This window comes from Belonocnema kinseyi, chromosome 7, assembly GCF_010883055.1.
Source record: "Belonocnema kinseyi isolate 2016_QV_RU_SX_M_011 chromosome 7, B_treatae_v1, whole genome shotgun sequence".
Classification (NCBI taxonomy): domain Eukaryota; kingdom Metazoa; phylum Arthropoda; class Insecta; order Hymenoptera; family Cynipidae; genus Belonocnema; species Belonocnema kinseyi.
Genome location: NC_046663.1, coordinates 22,954,605 through 22,972,834, shown reverse-complemented (window position 1 = coordinate 22,972,834; position 18,230 = coordinate 22,954,605). Strand labels below are relative to the sequence as shown.

Genomic DNA, 18,230 nt, shown 5'->3' with positions numbered 1-18,230 from the left:
ACAAATATATCTTGTAAATTTACAAAGCAAAATATAAAACAGTCATCGGATAGACATTCTTGGTTGACTTCGTAAACAGATTTACTTGTAGAAAAAAGGGCAGAAACTTAATTTTTTAATTAAAATTGTTTAAATAATTAATAGTTCTTGTAAATTTTCAAAGCAATGTGGAAAAGAGTCATCGGATCGACAGTCTTAGTTGATTTCGAAAACAATTTAACTCGTAGGATAAACGTCAAACTCTTAATTTCTTAATTTAAATTGTTTAAATAACAAATATATCTTGTAAATTTACAAAGCAAAATATAAAACAGTCATCGGATAGACATTATTGTTTGACTTTGTAAACAAATTTACTTTTTAATTAAAATTATTAAAATAATTAATAGTTCTTGTCAATTTACAAAGAAATATAGAAAAGAGTCATACGATAGATATTCTTAGTTGACAACGTGAACGAATTGACTTGTAGAAAAAAGGCCAAACTTTCAAGTTTTTTATTAAAATTATTTAAAGCCGGATAGAAATTCTTAGTCAACTCCGTAAACAAATTGACTTATAGAAAAAGGGCAAGCTCCTAATTTTTTAATTAAAATTGTTTAAATAATTAATAGTTCTTGTAAATTTGCAAAGCAACATACAACAGAGTCATTGAATAAACTTTCTTACTTGACTCCGTAAGCAAATTGACTCGTAGAAAAAAGGGCAAACTCCTAATTTTCTAATTAAAATTGGTAAAAGAATTATTAGTTCTTTTATAAAGGAACATAGAATATAGTGAGTTGACTCAGTGAACAAATTCAGTCGTAGAAAAAGTCAAACTCTCTTAATTTTTAAATTAACATTGTTAAATAATTAATAGTTATTGTCAATTTACAATTCAACATAATAAATTAAACGTATTATTTTTTAAGAAGAGCCATTTATGAAATTTTTTAAAATAATTACAATGTTCGAAGATTAAATATTCTACCAAAGAAACGAAACATAAACAAATTATATAAATTTTAAACTGATAAGTTTCATTTTTTACCAAATAGTTCATTTTCCTAGATGAAAATATTATGTTTTAACAAAAAGTGAATTTAAAAAAAGGTAATTTTTAACAAAAAGTTAATTCTCAAAAAAGAAGTTAATTTCTGACAAAAGTTAATTTTCAACAAGAATTTAGTTCCTTAAAAAATCAGTTTTTAACAAAAAGTTAATTTTTAAAGAAAATTTAATTTGCAACTGAAAAATATTAATTTTTAACCAGGCTGTTTCATTTTGAACTCACACATTGATATTCAACAAAAATACAAATTTAAAAAAAATATCAATCTTAGACCAAAGAGTTCAATTTTTTACCAAATAGTTCAATACTCTACCAAATAGTTGAATTTCCGGAAGTAAAACGATCATTTTTAACTGAGAGTTAATTTGTCACAAGAAGACAATTATTAACAATAAGTTCATTTTTAACAAAAATTTAATTTTTAACATAAGTTAAATTTTAACAAGAAAAAAATGCTGTTGCATTCTTAACTCACACATTGATATTCTACACAAAAAAAACGAATTTTAAACAAATTATGTCAATTTTAAACCAAAGAGATCAATTTTGTACCAAATAGTTTAATTTTCTGCCAAACAGTTCAATTTCTGGAAGGATAATAATAATTTTTAACAAAACATTATTTTTTAGGAAAAACTTAGTTTTAAACAAAAACTTAATTTTTAACAAAATGTTAATATTTAACAGAAAATTAATTTTTAGCAAAAAGTTCATTTTTAATAAGATATAAAGTTCTAACAAGAAGGTAATTTTTTACAAAAAACTAATTTTTAACCAGGCTGTTTCATTTTGAACTCACACCTTGATATTTCAACAAAAAGACGAATTAAAAAAATCTATCAATCTTAAACCAAAGAGTTCAGTTTTTTATCGAATAGTTCAGTATTCTACCAAATAGTTGAATTTCCGAAAGGATAATAATAATAATTTACAACTAATATTTAATTTTCAACAAAAAAATAATTTTTATCAAAACGTTATTTTTTAACAAAAATTTAATTTTCAACATAAGTTAAATTTTAACAAGAAACAAATTGTTATCAAGAAGTGAAGTTTTAACAAAAAGTTCATTTTCAACCGTAAAATATAAATTTTTAACCAGGCTGTTGCAGTTTTAACTCACAAATTAATATTCTACGAAAACGACGAATTTTAAACAAATTATATCAATTTTCTATCAAATCGTTTAATTTTCTGCCAAACAGTTCAATTTCTGGAAGGATAATAATAATTTTTAACAAAACATTATGTTTTAGGAAAAACTTAATTTTCAAAAAAAGTTAAATTTTAACAAAATTTTAATTTTTAACCAAAAAATATAAATTTTTAATCAGCCTGTTGCATTTTTAACCCAAAGAAGCCAGGAAAGTAAAATTGTAAACAAAAAAGTTGAATTTGCAAGCAAGAGGTATGACTTATTAACAAAATTATCAAATTTTTAACAAAATAATTCAATTTTGAATCAGAAAAAGAAGATTTTTTAACCAGAACTTTAATAGTAACTTTAACTTTAATAACTGAAAAGAATGAAAGTTCAACCAGAAATATTTAGATTTTCTTATTGATTGTAAAAAGCACTAGAATTAAAATAATTGTTGTATTTTAGGAATAATGAAGTAAAAAGGTCTCTGTAGTCTATATGCAAAAGAAAGATACGGTGACCTTTTTATTTAGTTTTAATAAATAGAAAATCGAATTTGTCGTTCATTACGTATTACTAAAATAAGAATTTATTAAATAAAAGAATAAATTAAACATTTATCTATCACTCTATAAGAAAATTTCATTGGACGAATTGCACAGAGTTTCAACAGGTTTCGTTTCAAAAAATGTTTGAACTCTGAATATTAAAAAATTTATTTTTTAGATTTGGAAATACTTAATGTTTTCAATATTAGAAAATAAACATCCAGAGATCGTAAACGCACGCATGCATTTTATTTCGATGGTTATTTTTATTCTACTTATTTTAACGGATTTTAAACATTTCAAGCGATTTCAATGGATTCCAAAAATTTCAAGGGAGATGAAAGACGATAAAAAATTCGAAACTATTTTCAGTTATTTTAAAATATTCCAAAGAATGACACATGAGATTTTTTTCTTGGAACATTTTAGAACTCATAATTTAAAAAAATTTGTTTTCATTTAATTTTAAATACTTTTTCTATGATAGAGAATAAAAATCCAGAGACGTGAACGCGCGTCTGCATTTTATCAAAACGGATTGTTTATAATGAATTTAATAAACAATTTTAACTCAATTTATATCCAAGAAAATTCGAATTATTTTTCCTGTTTTACTGACTTTAAAATTTAAGAAATTTAAATTAAATTAAAAACCAAATTAAAAAAAAAAAAACAAGAATCCAACGACCAAATTTGGACCACAATAAACAAACAAAAAACTCTTATTGTAATCTGAAAAAAAAAATTTCGGGCAAAAATAAAAAAAGAGGAAAGAAAAATGAGAAGGCAGCCAACCACATTATCCCCTTGTTTTTATTTTTTGTTTTTGTTTGTTCGTTCTGGTCCAAACTTGGTCGTTGGATTTTTGTTTTTTACTGAATTTTTACGATGTCAAGAAATTTTATCGAAATCCTAGACAGTTTTAGGGAATAAAATAAATCTGATTTCAAGGGTTACTTCTACGGATTACAACATTAACTTTATCTATGTTTAATTTGAGTTTGAAAACATTAAAAAGTGTTATTTCCACTTTAATTTTAAAACATAAATTATATTAATAATTAAACAAAGCCATGAAAAAAAAATTAATTATACTTAAAGTATCACGATTCAATTATTAATAAAAGAATTTTTAGAAGAATGGTTTATTAACAACTCAAATATATTAAATTAAAAAATAAATCAATTCCCTAAGGGTAGAAACCATTAAAAAATCATTTATTTAAAAACTATTAAATTTCTTATAAGATTTTTTTTTCTACACGTAAAAATAAATATTTAATCATTGTCCTATTTTCCTTTTTTTCGTAAAAAGTTAATCTGTTTCGCCTGTTTAAAACTTTTTCCACTGTAATCTCTGTATTATTTATAATAAATTGGAAAGTTCAGCAATTAATTTAAATGAAAAAATAATTTTTAAACTAGAACAATACAGCCAAATACAATATTTTTTGATAAAGGAATTTCCTGGGATATTTATCACTTCCGCTTTTTTTTATAAGCGTTTATACTCAGCTTCTATTACGCACAAAGTTTTTTTATCGTCATATTTCCTGGAGATCTTATGCCACAATAAATTTCTGACGAGTGGCATAAATGAATGCGAGATAAGAAATCCAATTACTTGTGCCATGAAATAATGGAGTTCTGAGGGCTTTTAGAAAAGTTTAAAATTTCGATTAAAAATGTACTTTCTTGCTATAAATAAATTTGTTTGCAAATAATTTTTCCTTCATGATCAAGTTTTTTTAATGGTTTAGATTTTTGAATGCAGTTTTGCAGACTTTAAGAGCTGAAAATGAAAAACGTTGGAATTTGAAAAATTTGAGAAAAAAACGTTTTATGTTAATAAACTGCAACTGTAAATTAATAAATGATTTCTAAAACTAAAATGTAGATCGAGTGTTAAAAATTAAACAATGGTTAATTTTACAAGACGACTCTGAATCGGTTCAAAATTAACAAATTTAGGAAATTTCAATGTAGAAAATTAAACTTTTCGAATTTGAAAACTTTAGTAGTTAAACAAGTCGAAACGTCTGATTGAAACTTTATAAACTATTTTCAATTTTTAAAAAACTAAAAATTAATAATTTCATAAATTAATGTTTCTATTCAATTTTAAATGTTAATTAAATATTGTTTCAGTCTAAAATATTTCATTCTCGACAATTTAATTTTTTTTTTAATATTAGAAAAAAGGAACATTTATGTCCTATTTAGCAATATTTTAGTGAAAGTATTGAATTTTGATGTATAAATAATAATTGAACAATTATTAATTTGACAGGACTCAACATTAAAACAATTTATCTCAATAGGATTTAAATAGAGAAAAAATGTTATTGAACGATCCTAATTTTTTTAAAGAAAAAATTGTTGTTCTTACATTTTTTATTGGAAGAGGAACTTTTTTGTTATGACATTTTTTATTTAATTGAATGATGTGAAGTTTAACATTTTTAACATTTTTATTAATTCCAAAACGATTAAAGTTATTTTTTTAATTTTAGTTTGTTTGACAGATGGACGTATATATTTTTAAGATTTTGATTGAGTTGAAATGGATGAAATTTTGTTTTACGATAATTTATGAATTCGTACCAGAATGATTTTTTTATTTTTAACATTTCTATTAAGTTGGAAGGGAAAAAATTGTGGTTATTTTTTCTGGATTGGAAGAGACTTTTTTTGGGTAGAAAGAGAGACATTTTTTGATTTTTGAAATTTTTTAGAGTTGAAAGGTACGAAATTTTGATATTTCTTTTTTTCCCCGAATTGGAAAAGGAACTTTTTTTTAGATTTTTATTGAGTTGAAGAAGGAAAATTTGCTGTTCATAACATTTTCATTGCCCTTAAAACAAGAAATGATTTTTTGTTAATTTTGGTTACATTGAAACAGGAAAATTTATGTTTTTAAGATTTTTATCAAGTTGGAAAGGAAGAAATTTGATTTAAAAATATTTTATGAATTTGAACGAAAATCATTTTTTATTTACAATATTTCTTTTGAAATGTAAGGAATGCAATTTTCGATCTTTTTTTATCTGAATGGGAAGACGCCAAATTTTTTCTCTTTAACAATTTTATTAAGTGGAAGTCAAGAATTCTTTATTTTAGTTTCTTTTTATTAATGGGAGGCAAATTCTTTTTTTTAACATTTTCATGAAGTCGGAAGGTAGCAAATTTTTTTTTATATTATTTTTACGGTTTTTTTCACACCAAATAGTTAAATTTTCAGCTAAGGAATATATTTAAAATGCTGAGACAATGAAAGTAATTTTTAAGTAAAAATAACAAGTTTTTAAGAAAAAGAAAATGAAATGTTAAGAAACTAGGTTTATCTTTTAACCATGCAAGTTAAATTTTCAACCAAAAAATTATATTTCAACGGAAGAATATTTTAGTTAAAAATAAAAAACAGTAGAATCTAAAAAATAAATGAGTTCTCAATCAAAATAGATTAACTTACAAATGATTGCAAAAGAGATAAATTTCCAACCAAATAGTTGAATTTTCAGCTAGAAAAGATCCATTTTTAATTAAAAATATAAGTTTTTAACCAAAAATGAAATATTTAATTTTTTAGTAAAAAAAAAGTTTTCAACATTCAACCGAAAAAATTATTTTTCAACCAAGAAGATTAATTTTCTAAGAATGATATAGTTACATTTTCAACCTAAGAGATGAATCTTCAAAAAAAAATTAACTGGGATGTTTATACAAGTACCAATTAAAATTTTTAACCGAAACATAATACTTCTTCACCAAGAAAATTAATGTTCTATGAAAAAATGTTTAACAAAATCCATCAATTTTCAACAATATTAATGAACCTGAAAATATGACTTTGTTGACAAAAAAATTATTTTCTACCAAATAGTGAAATTTTCATAAAAATAGTTTAAATTTTAATTAAATAGATCAACTTTCAAGCAGAAATATTAACTTTTAATTTAAAAAAAGTTAATTTTCAAGCAAACAATTTGATTTGTTACGAAATTGTTTTATTTTAAAGAAAGAAAGACAAGACATGATTTTGATCTTAAACAAAATAGTTACGATTTTATTAAAGAATGATTACATTTTCAACAAAAGAGATAAATTTTAGAACTAAATAGATGAATTTTCAATTAAACTGTTAAATTTTCAAACGAACTAAATTTTTCATTAAAAAAAATGGCTAATTGTAATTTGAAGGAAAATAAAATTTGAATGTGAAGTAAAAATATCAAATAACGATTTATTATTTAAGTTCCTTTTTTATTCTCTTAAGAGTTATATAAATATCGTTTTCCTAGTTTTCTCGACAAAATTGAAGAATATTTTGGCAGATTTCAGATACGTCAAAAAATTATCCAGAATAGCTTAAAAAAATTATTTTTTTATTTGACAGGATTTTATAAAATTTTAGTTCAAATTTGATTCAGTTCAAAAGATACTTAGGACTTTTTAACGCTTGGAGAAAATATTAAAATACTTTATAAATTTTCGGACATTTTATAAAGATTTAAAACATTTTCAATCTCTTCAATAAACTGACTCGAATTATTCCTAAAATGATCCTAAAATTTTCTGAAATCATTTTGGACCATTTCGAAAATCTTTGCAGACTAAAAAAACATTAAGAAAAATTTAAATCTTTAAGAATTTATAGAATTTCGAGATACTTTTTGAAATAATTGAAAGTTGACCTAAAATTGTTAAAAATCCTTTAAATTTATGAATCGGATAGATCAAAAACTAGGTTGTACCACTTTTAGCAAAGAGGAAATTAATCTCTTTTGAGCTTTGAACTTTAAATGTTGAGACAAAGAAAAAGAATTACATCAGTGAGAAAGATTTTGGAACTGATCCAAAAAAAGTCTCTCGAAAGTATCTGTGGATGTGCAACCTATATAACTATGTGCTATAGGGTGGTCCAATTTTTTCAATATTAAATTTTTTTATTTTCATGCTCACACTCCCCATATTTGTGATGTTTGTTTCTGTCAATTTTCCAATTAGAAATTAGTAATAATTGATCAAAGTTAACGAACATAATTTTTTAATGTTTTTACTTTAGAAAAACTAGTATCCACAAAAAAAGGAGATTGTTTAACGAAATGAAACTCTTTGATATTTATTTATTATTTGTTTATAACTGAAGAAATAAAGAACATTTTTAAATTACAGCAAACCCGCTACTTTCTATCATTATTCTAAGAGAAGATAGTTATAAAAAATAATAAAAACTTTATAAAAATACTTTATTGAGTTGCATTAATTATGAACTCAATTTAACTTGAATGTTGAGAAAAAATTTGAAATTTCTGAAAAAAATCATCCTTTTATTAGCATTATTCTAAAAGAATGTTATTATAAATATTAATACATTTTCTGAACAATCATCTTTGTTAACTTTGATTAATTGCCACCGCACTCTGGCTCAAAAGTTCACAATAAGTTTGAAATTTAAGAAAAAACATCAACTTTCTAGCATTATTCTAGGAGAATATTATCATAACTAATAATGAATTATTTAAACAATTATTTTGGTTAATTTTAATATAGTTTCGAAATATAAAGTTTTAAAACTTTGTACCTTTTAACTTTATAAAAAATCCTAAAAATTGAAAAATTTCCCTCTTCCAATTCAGAAAAAGTTGAAAATCAACATTTGCGCGCTTCCAACGTAATAAAAATGTTAATAAAGTAAAAATTTTCCCTCCTCTCTGTAATTGAGAATATGATAATAATATGAAAATTCTAAAAAAAAATCCAATGCGTTTTTGGACAACCCTGATGTCCAACTAATTTATTGATAAAAATGTTCAACAATGCAAGCAAAATTGTCTTGAAAGTTTTGAGTCATAAATAAAAATTGCCATGAAAGTTGGAAAACTTTCCTGAGATTTGTGAAGTCGTTCATTCCACAAAGGAAGATCATTTTGATAAAAAGAGAAAAGCTCTCTAGAGATTCGTAGAAAGAAGAACTGAGTTTTCTCCAAGTTTTCTTTAACTCAATTGAACTTTATTCTCTCTCTCTCTCTTTTGGTTATTATTATTTTCATATGAGATAAAAATAGAAATATAAATATAGAAATAGTCAAATAAAATTAGATAAAAATAAAAACTGTATATAAATATAATATATAATATAAAAATAACAACAAAATGTTGCATAATAAATTTTTTATATGAATTATAAATGGTTAAAGATTAACATTTCAGCTGGATTCAAATAAACTTAATATTCAATGTCAGTAACAAATTTAAATTAAAAAAAAAATTAACGACAGTACATGTAGCAGGAATTGAGCCCGGACTCTACGGTAACAGATTCGGAGCGCTACCGCCTGACCTAACCGATAGTTAAAAGACTCCCGCGTCGCGGTGAATGTTTCGTGTACAGCATGTTAAAAATTGTTTTCTCCCGAGAATAGCCGTGAATAACATCCTTGTCGATTCGTTAAATCCAGGACTAAATCTAATATATCTTTAATTGATTTTTGTTACTTGCTCTTATTATTTAAAGATATTAACTGAATTGTTTAATTTTTAATTGATAGAAATTTCGATCTTCAAACGACTCCTTCAGACAAATAAATTTCAAGAACAAAAAAAATCTGCCTTGGCTCGGATTTGAACCAGGAATGCCACGATTCATGAAGGAAGTATTAACCAGTTACGCCACACTCATGGGTAGTGGCGTTCCTGGTTCAAATCCGGACCAAAGCAGATTTTTTTCTTCTTTAAAAATTATTCTTCAGAAGTATTTGTTTCAAGATTGACATTTTTATTAATTAAGATCGCTTTATAACTTTTTGCTGACATTAAAATTCAAAAAAATGTAATAGAATTTAATTTTCAATTTTTTTGATTTCAGTTTTATTGTTAGTGGAGACTGGATGGCTGAGTGCAGGTGTGACTTGGTTAACACTTTTCTATCAATCTTGCCCTGCAGCTAAGGCAAAGGACTTCATGCTAGGTAGGTTAATTTTTTTACCTAACCCCCAATTTCCCCTTAAATTTTACAAATATCCCGAAACACCCAAAATCGAGAATTTTAATCCAATGTTCAGCCCCCCTGCCCTTTTTACAAAGTTTTGATTAATTTATAATCAAGCATAAACAGATATTTAAGACATTAGAATACACTTAACATAATAATAATAAATAAAGGTAACTAAAGATTATTAAAGATAAAGATAATTTTGAACCATAAAAGATTAATTCTCGAGAAAACATCTGAAACTTGATATTTAAACTTAAAAAGATTTTTATTTTAAATCAAAAACAGTCAAACTTATTAAAAATAATTGCGATTTCAACAAAAAAGTGGATTTTTTCACCGAAAAAGTTTCTTAGTCAATAAAAAAAATCAACTGAATTGTTAAATTTTTAAGCCAAAAATAAGAATTGTCTACAAAAGAGTTGAGTTTTCAAAAGGAAAATGTAAAGTCAATTAATTTAATTTTGTTGTTCATTTTTAGCGAAATGAAACGATATTTTCAACAAGATAGTCACTTTTTCAATCAAAGAGATAAAACCATAAAATATTTATTCTCAAGGAAAAATTTATTGCATAGTTGATATTTATACCAACAAAAGATTTGTATTCTAAATCAAAAACATTTCAATGCTACAATAAAAGGCTACTTTCTAACAAAACAGTTGATATTTAAACCAAAAAGAATTATAATTTTTAATTAAAAACAATTTAGTTCGTCCAAAAACACAAATTTTCTATTAAACAGTTTGAATGTTCAACAGAATTTGTCAAAAAAAAGATTTTTCAGTCAAGACGGGAAAAAGTGTTAAACAGATTGTAAAATTTTTAAACCAAAATGATGAACTTTTTACAAAAGAGTAGAACTTACAATCCATAAATATAAATTTTTAACAAAAGAAATAATGTTTAACCAGAGTTGATTTTTTATTATAAAAATAGTAGAATTGTCGACAATTATACATTTTTGCAAACAAAATCATTGATTTAAAAAAAAAAAAGGTTTTTTAGTGAAGAAAGAAAAAAGTATTACCCAAATTGTTAAATTTTTAAATAAAAAGATGAACTTTTCACAAAATAGAGGTATTTACAGCCCTAAAATATAAATTTTTAACAAAAAAAAAATAATTTTAAAATACAGAGTTGAATTATTGACGAAAATATTAGAATTTTTAATAAAAAAAATTACTTTTTACAAAATTGTTGAATATTCACAGAACAATAGAATTTTCAACGAAATAGTTGAAGTGTTCACCAGATAATAAAATTGGTAATCAAAAAAGATCAATTTTCAACGAAAAAATTGAATAGTTGCTATTTTAACGAAAGAAATATTTTATTTGTAAATTTAAAAAAAATTTAGCTCATCCAAAAAAGACGACTTTTCAAGAAAATATTTGATTTTAGAAAAAAAAGTTTTCAGTTCAGAAAGAAAAAAATTCAACTAAATCGTTAAGTTTTCAAGTTTACATATGAATTTTATACAAAACAGTTGAATTTTCAACCCTCAAATATAAATTTCTAACCCAAATTTAATATTTAAGCATGAACTTAAATTTTCTACGAAAATAGTTGAATTTTCGACAAAAAAGTATGCATTTTTAACAAAATTGTTGAATTTTCAAAAGAACAATACAATTTAAAAGAAAATAATTAAATTTTCTAAAAAATAATCAAATTGGTAACCAAAAAAGGTCCATTGTAAAAAGGTGTTATAGGTTTCTTTACTAATGAACAAAATATTTTGTTTGTAATTTAAAAAAAGTTCAATGCATTGAAAAAATACGAAATTTCAACACAATTGCTGAATTTTCGACACGCAAGTTAAAATTTTTTACAAAAAGATCATTTTCAACCATACGTTTTAATTTTCTACGAAAGTATTCGAATGTTCCATAAAACAGGATGACTTTCGAATAAAGTTGTCTAATTTTCAAGAATGTAGTTAAACTTTCTTAGCAAATAATTAAATTTTCTACCAAATAATAAAATTGATAACCGAAAAAGATGAAATGTCAACGAAAATTTTATTTTCTTTTATTTGTATCTTAAAAACAGTTGAATGTACCCAAAAAATACGACTTTTCAATCAAATATTTGATTTAAAAAAAAAAGATGAGTTTAAAAAATTGTTCAATTGATAATTTATTTATTTTTGTAAAAACGAGAAAAAGTTCGAAGAGGGAAATAGGAGAAAGACAGTAAAGACATATAAGAAACCAACATATTTAAAAACAAATAACGATCTTTATAATTTTGTTATTTTCGTAAAGAAGTATTTATAATTCTGTTTTTTTTACGCTACGATCTTTTTATATCTGTCATTAAGAAATGTGTCAAGCATTTAGGAGCGTTCAACTAATAAAAATATATTAGAAACAAATTTAAACGCCCAAGGAAAGAAAAACAGAAAAAGTGGAATTTTCAATTTTTTTTTGTGATTTTAAAATTATTTTTGTCTATATTGATTGAAAAATACTTTCAACAACTCAGAGTTCTGCGCTGTAAAGAATGTACTAAAAAATTTTTTATGAGAATAATGATCCTATTTTAACTAAAATTGAAGTACTGAACCGCTGTGAACCCTGCGAATGAGATTAGCATTCAAAACTTGTTTTAAACTCCCACTTTGATATTAGAACCTCTTGTAACTTCTCTCAAGCCACCATGAATTAAATTTGCGAAAGCTTCTGAAAGTAAATTTGAATTTAAACGGTAAATTATAAATTATGTATTGTGAATTGTAAGTGATATTCTTGAAACTGAATATTGCAGGGTTGGTTATTTCAAACTGGTGCATCCAAGCGTCAGTTGTCGTGACTGTGTGGTGTACATATGATACCGCAGGCAGGTCCTGGGTGAAAATGAAGAAATATCAACGTAGTTTACGAGAAGCGGAAACCAGAGGTGACCGTATTTACAAGCGGAGTGGTAGTAGGAACCGAAATTGGCGACAGCGGTACGTGTCCATCCTTATTTAAACAAATACTAAAAATAGACGCGGCGGGCTTTCAGAAAAGGCTTCCGTAGCCTATTACTTATTTTCTCTCACACATGTAGTACCATCTATCCCCTTACTTCCTCTTCCAATTTCAATCCCTTTCCCTTCCATCCCCTACTTACCCCTCCTTCATCACCTACTTTGCCTCTCCTTCCTCCACTACTTCAGATTATCTCTCTCTTCCACTTCTGAACGTACTACTTTCCATCCCTTCTTCCCTTGCCATTCCTGCTAACCTCCCTTTTCACCCTAATCGCTCTGACTTTCCTATTATATACTACTATGCCATCATCTACTTTCCGTTCTCTCGCTTGTTTTATCCACATTCTTTTCCTTCTCAAACTTTCTTCTTCCCATACTTCCCTCCCTATCCTACCACCTCCACATAATTCCTCATCCTCACTACCATCCCAACATCTACTTCCCCTTCCCTCACTCCTTTTATTCACATTTTTTGCCTTTCCAGACTTTCTTCTTTCCAGACTTTCTTCTTTCTATACTTCCCTCCCTATCCTACCGCCTCCACATAATTCCTCATCGTCGCTCCTTTCCTGCTAACCTCCTTTTCCACCCTAATCGCCCTCCCTTCCCTATTACATACTACAATCCCATCATCTACTTCCCCTTCCCTCACTCCTTTTACTCATTTTTTCCCCTTTCCAGACTTTCTTCTTTCCATACTTCGCTCCCTTTCCTGACACCTCCACATAATTCCTCATTGTCGCCTACCATTATCATTATTTTCACTCTTTTGAAGTCGAAAGAGAGGAGATTTTAGTTTCTTAATTTTTTGCTGAAGAAGAAGATGAAATTTTTTATTTTAAACATTAATAGTTACAATTTCCCTGATAAATCTCTCAAAATTGCAATTTTTCATTTCAAGAGCCTCCTTTCCATCTTATCTATTGCCTGTCATCCGCTACTTCCCTATCCTACCTATTTGTTTACTTTTTGTATTTCGCCTTCTTTCACTATTTACCTCCCTCACCCGGATAATTATCATTCCTTCCTAATTAAATTTTTCCTCTACCATTACCTCTCCTACTTCCTCACTCCAGATATGAATGTCCTTCACCTGCTTTTCCCTCCGTTCCTTGCTCAGCCCTTTATTTTCTACACACCTCTACTTTATTATTACTCCACCATAAACCCCTTCCCCTCTTCTATTTCTCCTACGCTCACTCCACTACTTTACATTCTTTGCCTTCCCACACTTTTCTACTCCCCATTCCACACTTTTTACTCACCGTTCCACACTTCCTAATCCCATCGATTACTTTCCTGCCCCCATTTCCACTCTTAGCCTGCCTACCCTCACTTCCCTATTATATTCTCTCCTGCAAACTACTTCCTCTCTTCTCACTCCTCTACTTTACATTCTCTTCCTACCTATACATTTCTATTTCGATAAATCTCTGGTTTCCTACCGATTACTTTCTGTCTTCTACTTCCTTTGTCTTTCCTGCTTACTCTTCTCACCGCCCTAATCAAGCACCTTCCCAATTACCTACTACACTATTTTCCCAATTACCTACTACACCTATTTTCCCCTTCATCTATGCCTTTCTTCACATTGATTGCCTTTCCATACTTCCACATTCCCATACTTCCTCATCCCTACAATTTTTCCTCCCCCTATTTGTTCATAATTATTATTATTATTAACTTTTTACATTCTCATTCACTAGAGTGTAATTTAATCACCCAAATTTTCAATCTATGGTTTTAACGGATCTTTATGTTTCGGTAATCACAGAGTCCGAAAATTATAGAATTTTGTTGGTGCCCGTCTGTCAGTCTGTCTGTTTGTCTGTCTATATGTATGGTTACTTAAATGTTGTAGTCACGATAACTTTTAAAGAATTTGTCCAATTGAGTCAGCCTTTGATATACTTCTTAAGGTTCCCAAAATGAAGGTTATGTTCGTTAAGCAGATGTTTCCAACCAAAATTTAAAAATTTAGAGCATTTTCAAAAATTAAAGAAAAGCAATTTTAGAATCTTTTATCAAAGTTTCTTATAGATGGGTAGAATACTGGTAAGTTATTGAAGTGAAATTTTCAATTTCGCTAAAATATAGAAATATTATATACTTTTGAAAATTTTGAAAATGTTTAGAAAATTAGAACAAAATAATTTTGTGATTGATAAGGAAATTCAATTTGCATTCTTCACTAGATATCAAATATATATAGAAACTATCTTAATTAAAATTGTGACTAGAGAAAAATTCAAAAAGTTAGATCTTTTTCAAAATTAAAAAAAAATTATCAGCTTAAAAATTTTTTTAATGTTTCTGGTACATGGCAAAAGGGCTTGAAAATTATCGCACTGGCATTTGTTATTTCGATAAATATTAAAAAAGTTATATGCTTTTCAACGTTTTAAAAATTTTCAAAAAGAAGGAAACTAAATTCCAATGGGTTAAGAAATATCAATCCAAATTTCTGCTTTTCCAAAATATGTAATTTTTGTAACTCTTTCAAAATGGGGGGCTCGGAAAGAAAACCCAAAAGAGCGCATGACCAATAGGTAGGAGTGGGGAGGACGCGCAGAAAACGCGACGAAAGACCGTCCTCCCTTTCTTCGCGTTTCCTGCGCGTCATTCCCACTATTGCCTACTGCTCGAGCGTTCGTTCGGTTCTGCTTTCCGAACGTTCAATTGCGAATTTTTATATTTAAAGCCTTAATAGTTTTATATTTTTAATTTATATATACTAAATTTATATAATTTGCATATTTATATTTTTCTAGATTTGTAATTAACCACTTGGAACTTTTAAATTCAATGCTTTTGGAACAATTTAAAAACAATGAAAAACTAAGAATTTAATATTTCAAATTGAATACCTAAAAATTAGAACATTTCCAGACTTAGGTATTGAAAATTAATATATTTTATTTAGAAATATTTTATAATATTCAATATTTCAAACTCAGCTTAAAAGAAAAACAATTTTCAATTTAAAGTCTTCAAATTGTGCAATTTCAATCACTAGAATCCTACATGACAATCTTATTTTCCATTCTTTATTTTTAGTTTGCAATGCAATATTTTAATATTGTCCGATTTTTGGTTAGAATTTAAAAAAATAAATCATTCAATACTGAAAAATATTTAATTGGATATGATTGGATTTAGTTCGATTTAATTTGATACAAAAATGCTAAAAATTGTGTAAATGAATCATTTCTTTCATTTTGAATTTGAAAAATTTGAAAATTAATTTTTTTTCAACGATTTAAATTAGGTTTGTTTAATTAATGTTAATGTTAATTTATAATTTTTTTATGTACTTACAATTAAGGACAATAAAATTTCAGAAAACTTTTCTTTGAAACATTCAATTTACTTTTCAATTTCAAAGAGTCCAATTGAAATTATTAAGTTTTGAGCACTTCAAATTATAAATCGTACGAATTTAAATCCTTTAATTTTAAAATCATTTAATTTTAAAAACTCCAATCTGGAGAATTCATTTTTAATATTTTTATATGGTTCTTTTCTTCGAAATTTTGAACTGAAATTATTCAATTTCGATATTTTTTAAATATAAAAATAGAATCGTTCAATCATGAACGCTTTAAATTAAAAATTATACAACTTCTTTCCAATGAAATTGTACCATTTTCAAGACTTCTTATGATAATTGCCAATCATGAAAGCTTTTGATATAAAATTTTTTTATTTTAGTTTTCAATTTTAAAAGTATATATTTCGAAATGATATAGGTTGAATTGATTTTAATTTTATTCGAAATAATGCCGTTCTGGCTTCCTCATAGAGGAAGCTTTGTATTGGTGACATTTTCCGAAATTTTTCAATTTATTTAATGAAACCTCAGTCAATTAAAAAAATATCTAATATAATATTCTAAGCTATTTTCTGGATTTGTGGGTGTGTGCGGACGTCAACATTTTTTTGTGAACACGATAACTTGAAAAAGGTTGCGGATAAATTGATGAAATTTGAATGGTTTGTTTTTAATACTAATATCTTGAAACTCACCGAAGGATTTCTAAAAATATTTATTCATTTATATTATATTTAAAAATAGATTTTTATAGTAATAATTTTGTCATTCTCATAATTCAAGGTTGATGCAAGAATAAAAAAGATTCCTTTGCTTAAATTTTACCAAACCTAAAATTGTTTAATTCAGAACTTTTTCGATTCAAAATTGTTCTATATATATATATATATGAACGCTTGAAATTCAAAGTTATTAATAATTAATTGTTGTTTCAAAAAATATTAAAACTTAATATTAAAAAATCAATTTCGTAATCTATTTTCAAATCGTTTATATTTAAATGTTCCAAAATAAAAATGCAAAAAAAGAAACCCGTGCGTCAATTCGATACTAGCTATACTGATTTAAAAAATATTTTAATCTCTTTTTCAGAAAAGTCATTCGTGCCTATCAAGACAGTTGGGACAATAGATGTAGAATTCTTTTTTGTTGTATGGGTAATTCAGATAGAAACCGAGTAAGTTATTCTCATTTTCAAATTTCCTATTCCATTTTGAGAAATGTTGGTAAATATTGACGCAAATTGTTTTCTAACTTTCAGAATTCCTTCGCGGATATAGCCAAACTACTGAGCGATTTTTTCAGGGATTTAGACGTAGTCCCATCTGACGTTGTGGCGGGCTTAGTATTATTGCGAAAGTTTCAAAAGATCGAACGAGAGTTGATTTTGAAGCAGGGAAAAAATGACATTTACGAATTTTTATCGGGTGTGCCCATAACACCCCGTACAAAGTTCCTAACCTTTACGGAAGATGGCGATTCTGAGCAGTTTCAGTCTGCCATTCATTACATGTTTTTCGCTCTAGCAGCTTATGGATGGCCTCTTTTCCTTGTAAATCACTCGACAGGACTTTGTCAACTAGGCACCAGGTAATTATTTCTATTTTTAAAAATAACCATAGAAGTAGTACAGTGGGCGATGCCCATTTTATTTCTGTAATTTGCCCTGTTTCTTCCTCTCACGCAGTTGAGTGACCGCCAGACTTTCCAAACTTTATTCCTAATGAGGAATTAAATACTATAAATACAAAAATTTCATTTTTCAATTATTAAAAAAGTCTTATTCCAAAGTTCATCAAATGATAACAAAAAACCAAAATCTTACTACCAATTTTCCAGAAAAATAATTTTAAAGGTCAAGTGATTTAGTCTAATAACATATCGTTAGTTAACTAGATACCAGGTAATGATTTTAGTCATAAAAAATAACAATTGAAATAGTGTAATGGGCGATGCCCATTTGATCGCCGTCTACTTGTGACTGTTCCTCACGTAGCTAAGCGACAGCTAGACTATCCAAACTTTATTCCTAATAAGGAATAAAATACTATAAATACAAAAACTTCATTTTTCAATTATTAAAAGTCTTATTCAAAGGTTCATCAAATGATAACAAACAACCAAAATCTTACTACCAATTTTCCTGAAAAATAATTTTAAAGGTCAAGTTATTTAGTCTAAT

The 18,230-nt window shown here is 26.3% G+C and overlaps 1 protein-coding gene across 1 annotated transcript in view; it reads left to right on the top strand.

Moving 5' to 3' along the window:
* LOC117177333 (sn1-specific diacylglycerol lipase alpha) overlaps positions 1–18,230 on the top strand; it is a 187,094-nt gene that overhangs the window by 117,153 nt on the left and 51,711 nt on the right. The window contains exons 4-7 of the mRNA XM_033367959.1: positions 9,612–9,713; positions 12,510–12,693; positions 17,141–17,225; positions 17,310–17,638. Coding sequence (XP_033223850.1) covers positions 9,612–9,713; positions 12,510–12,693; positions 17,141–17,225; positions 17,310–17,638 — 700 coding nt within the window. The remainder of the gene's footprint in view (positions 1–9,611; positions 9,714–12,509; positions 12,694–17,140; positions 17,226–17,309; positions 17,639–18,230) is intronic.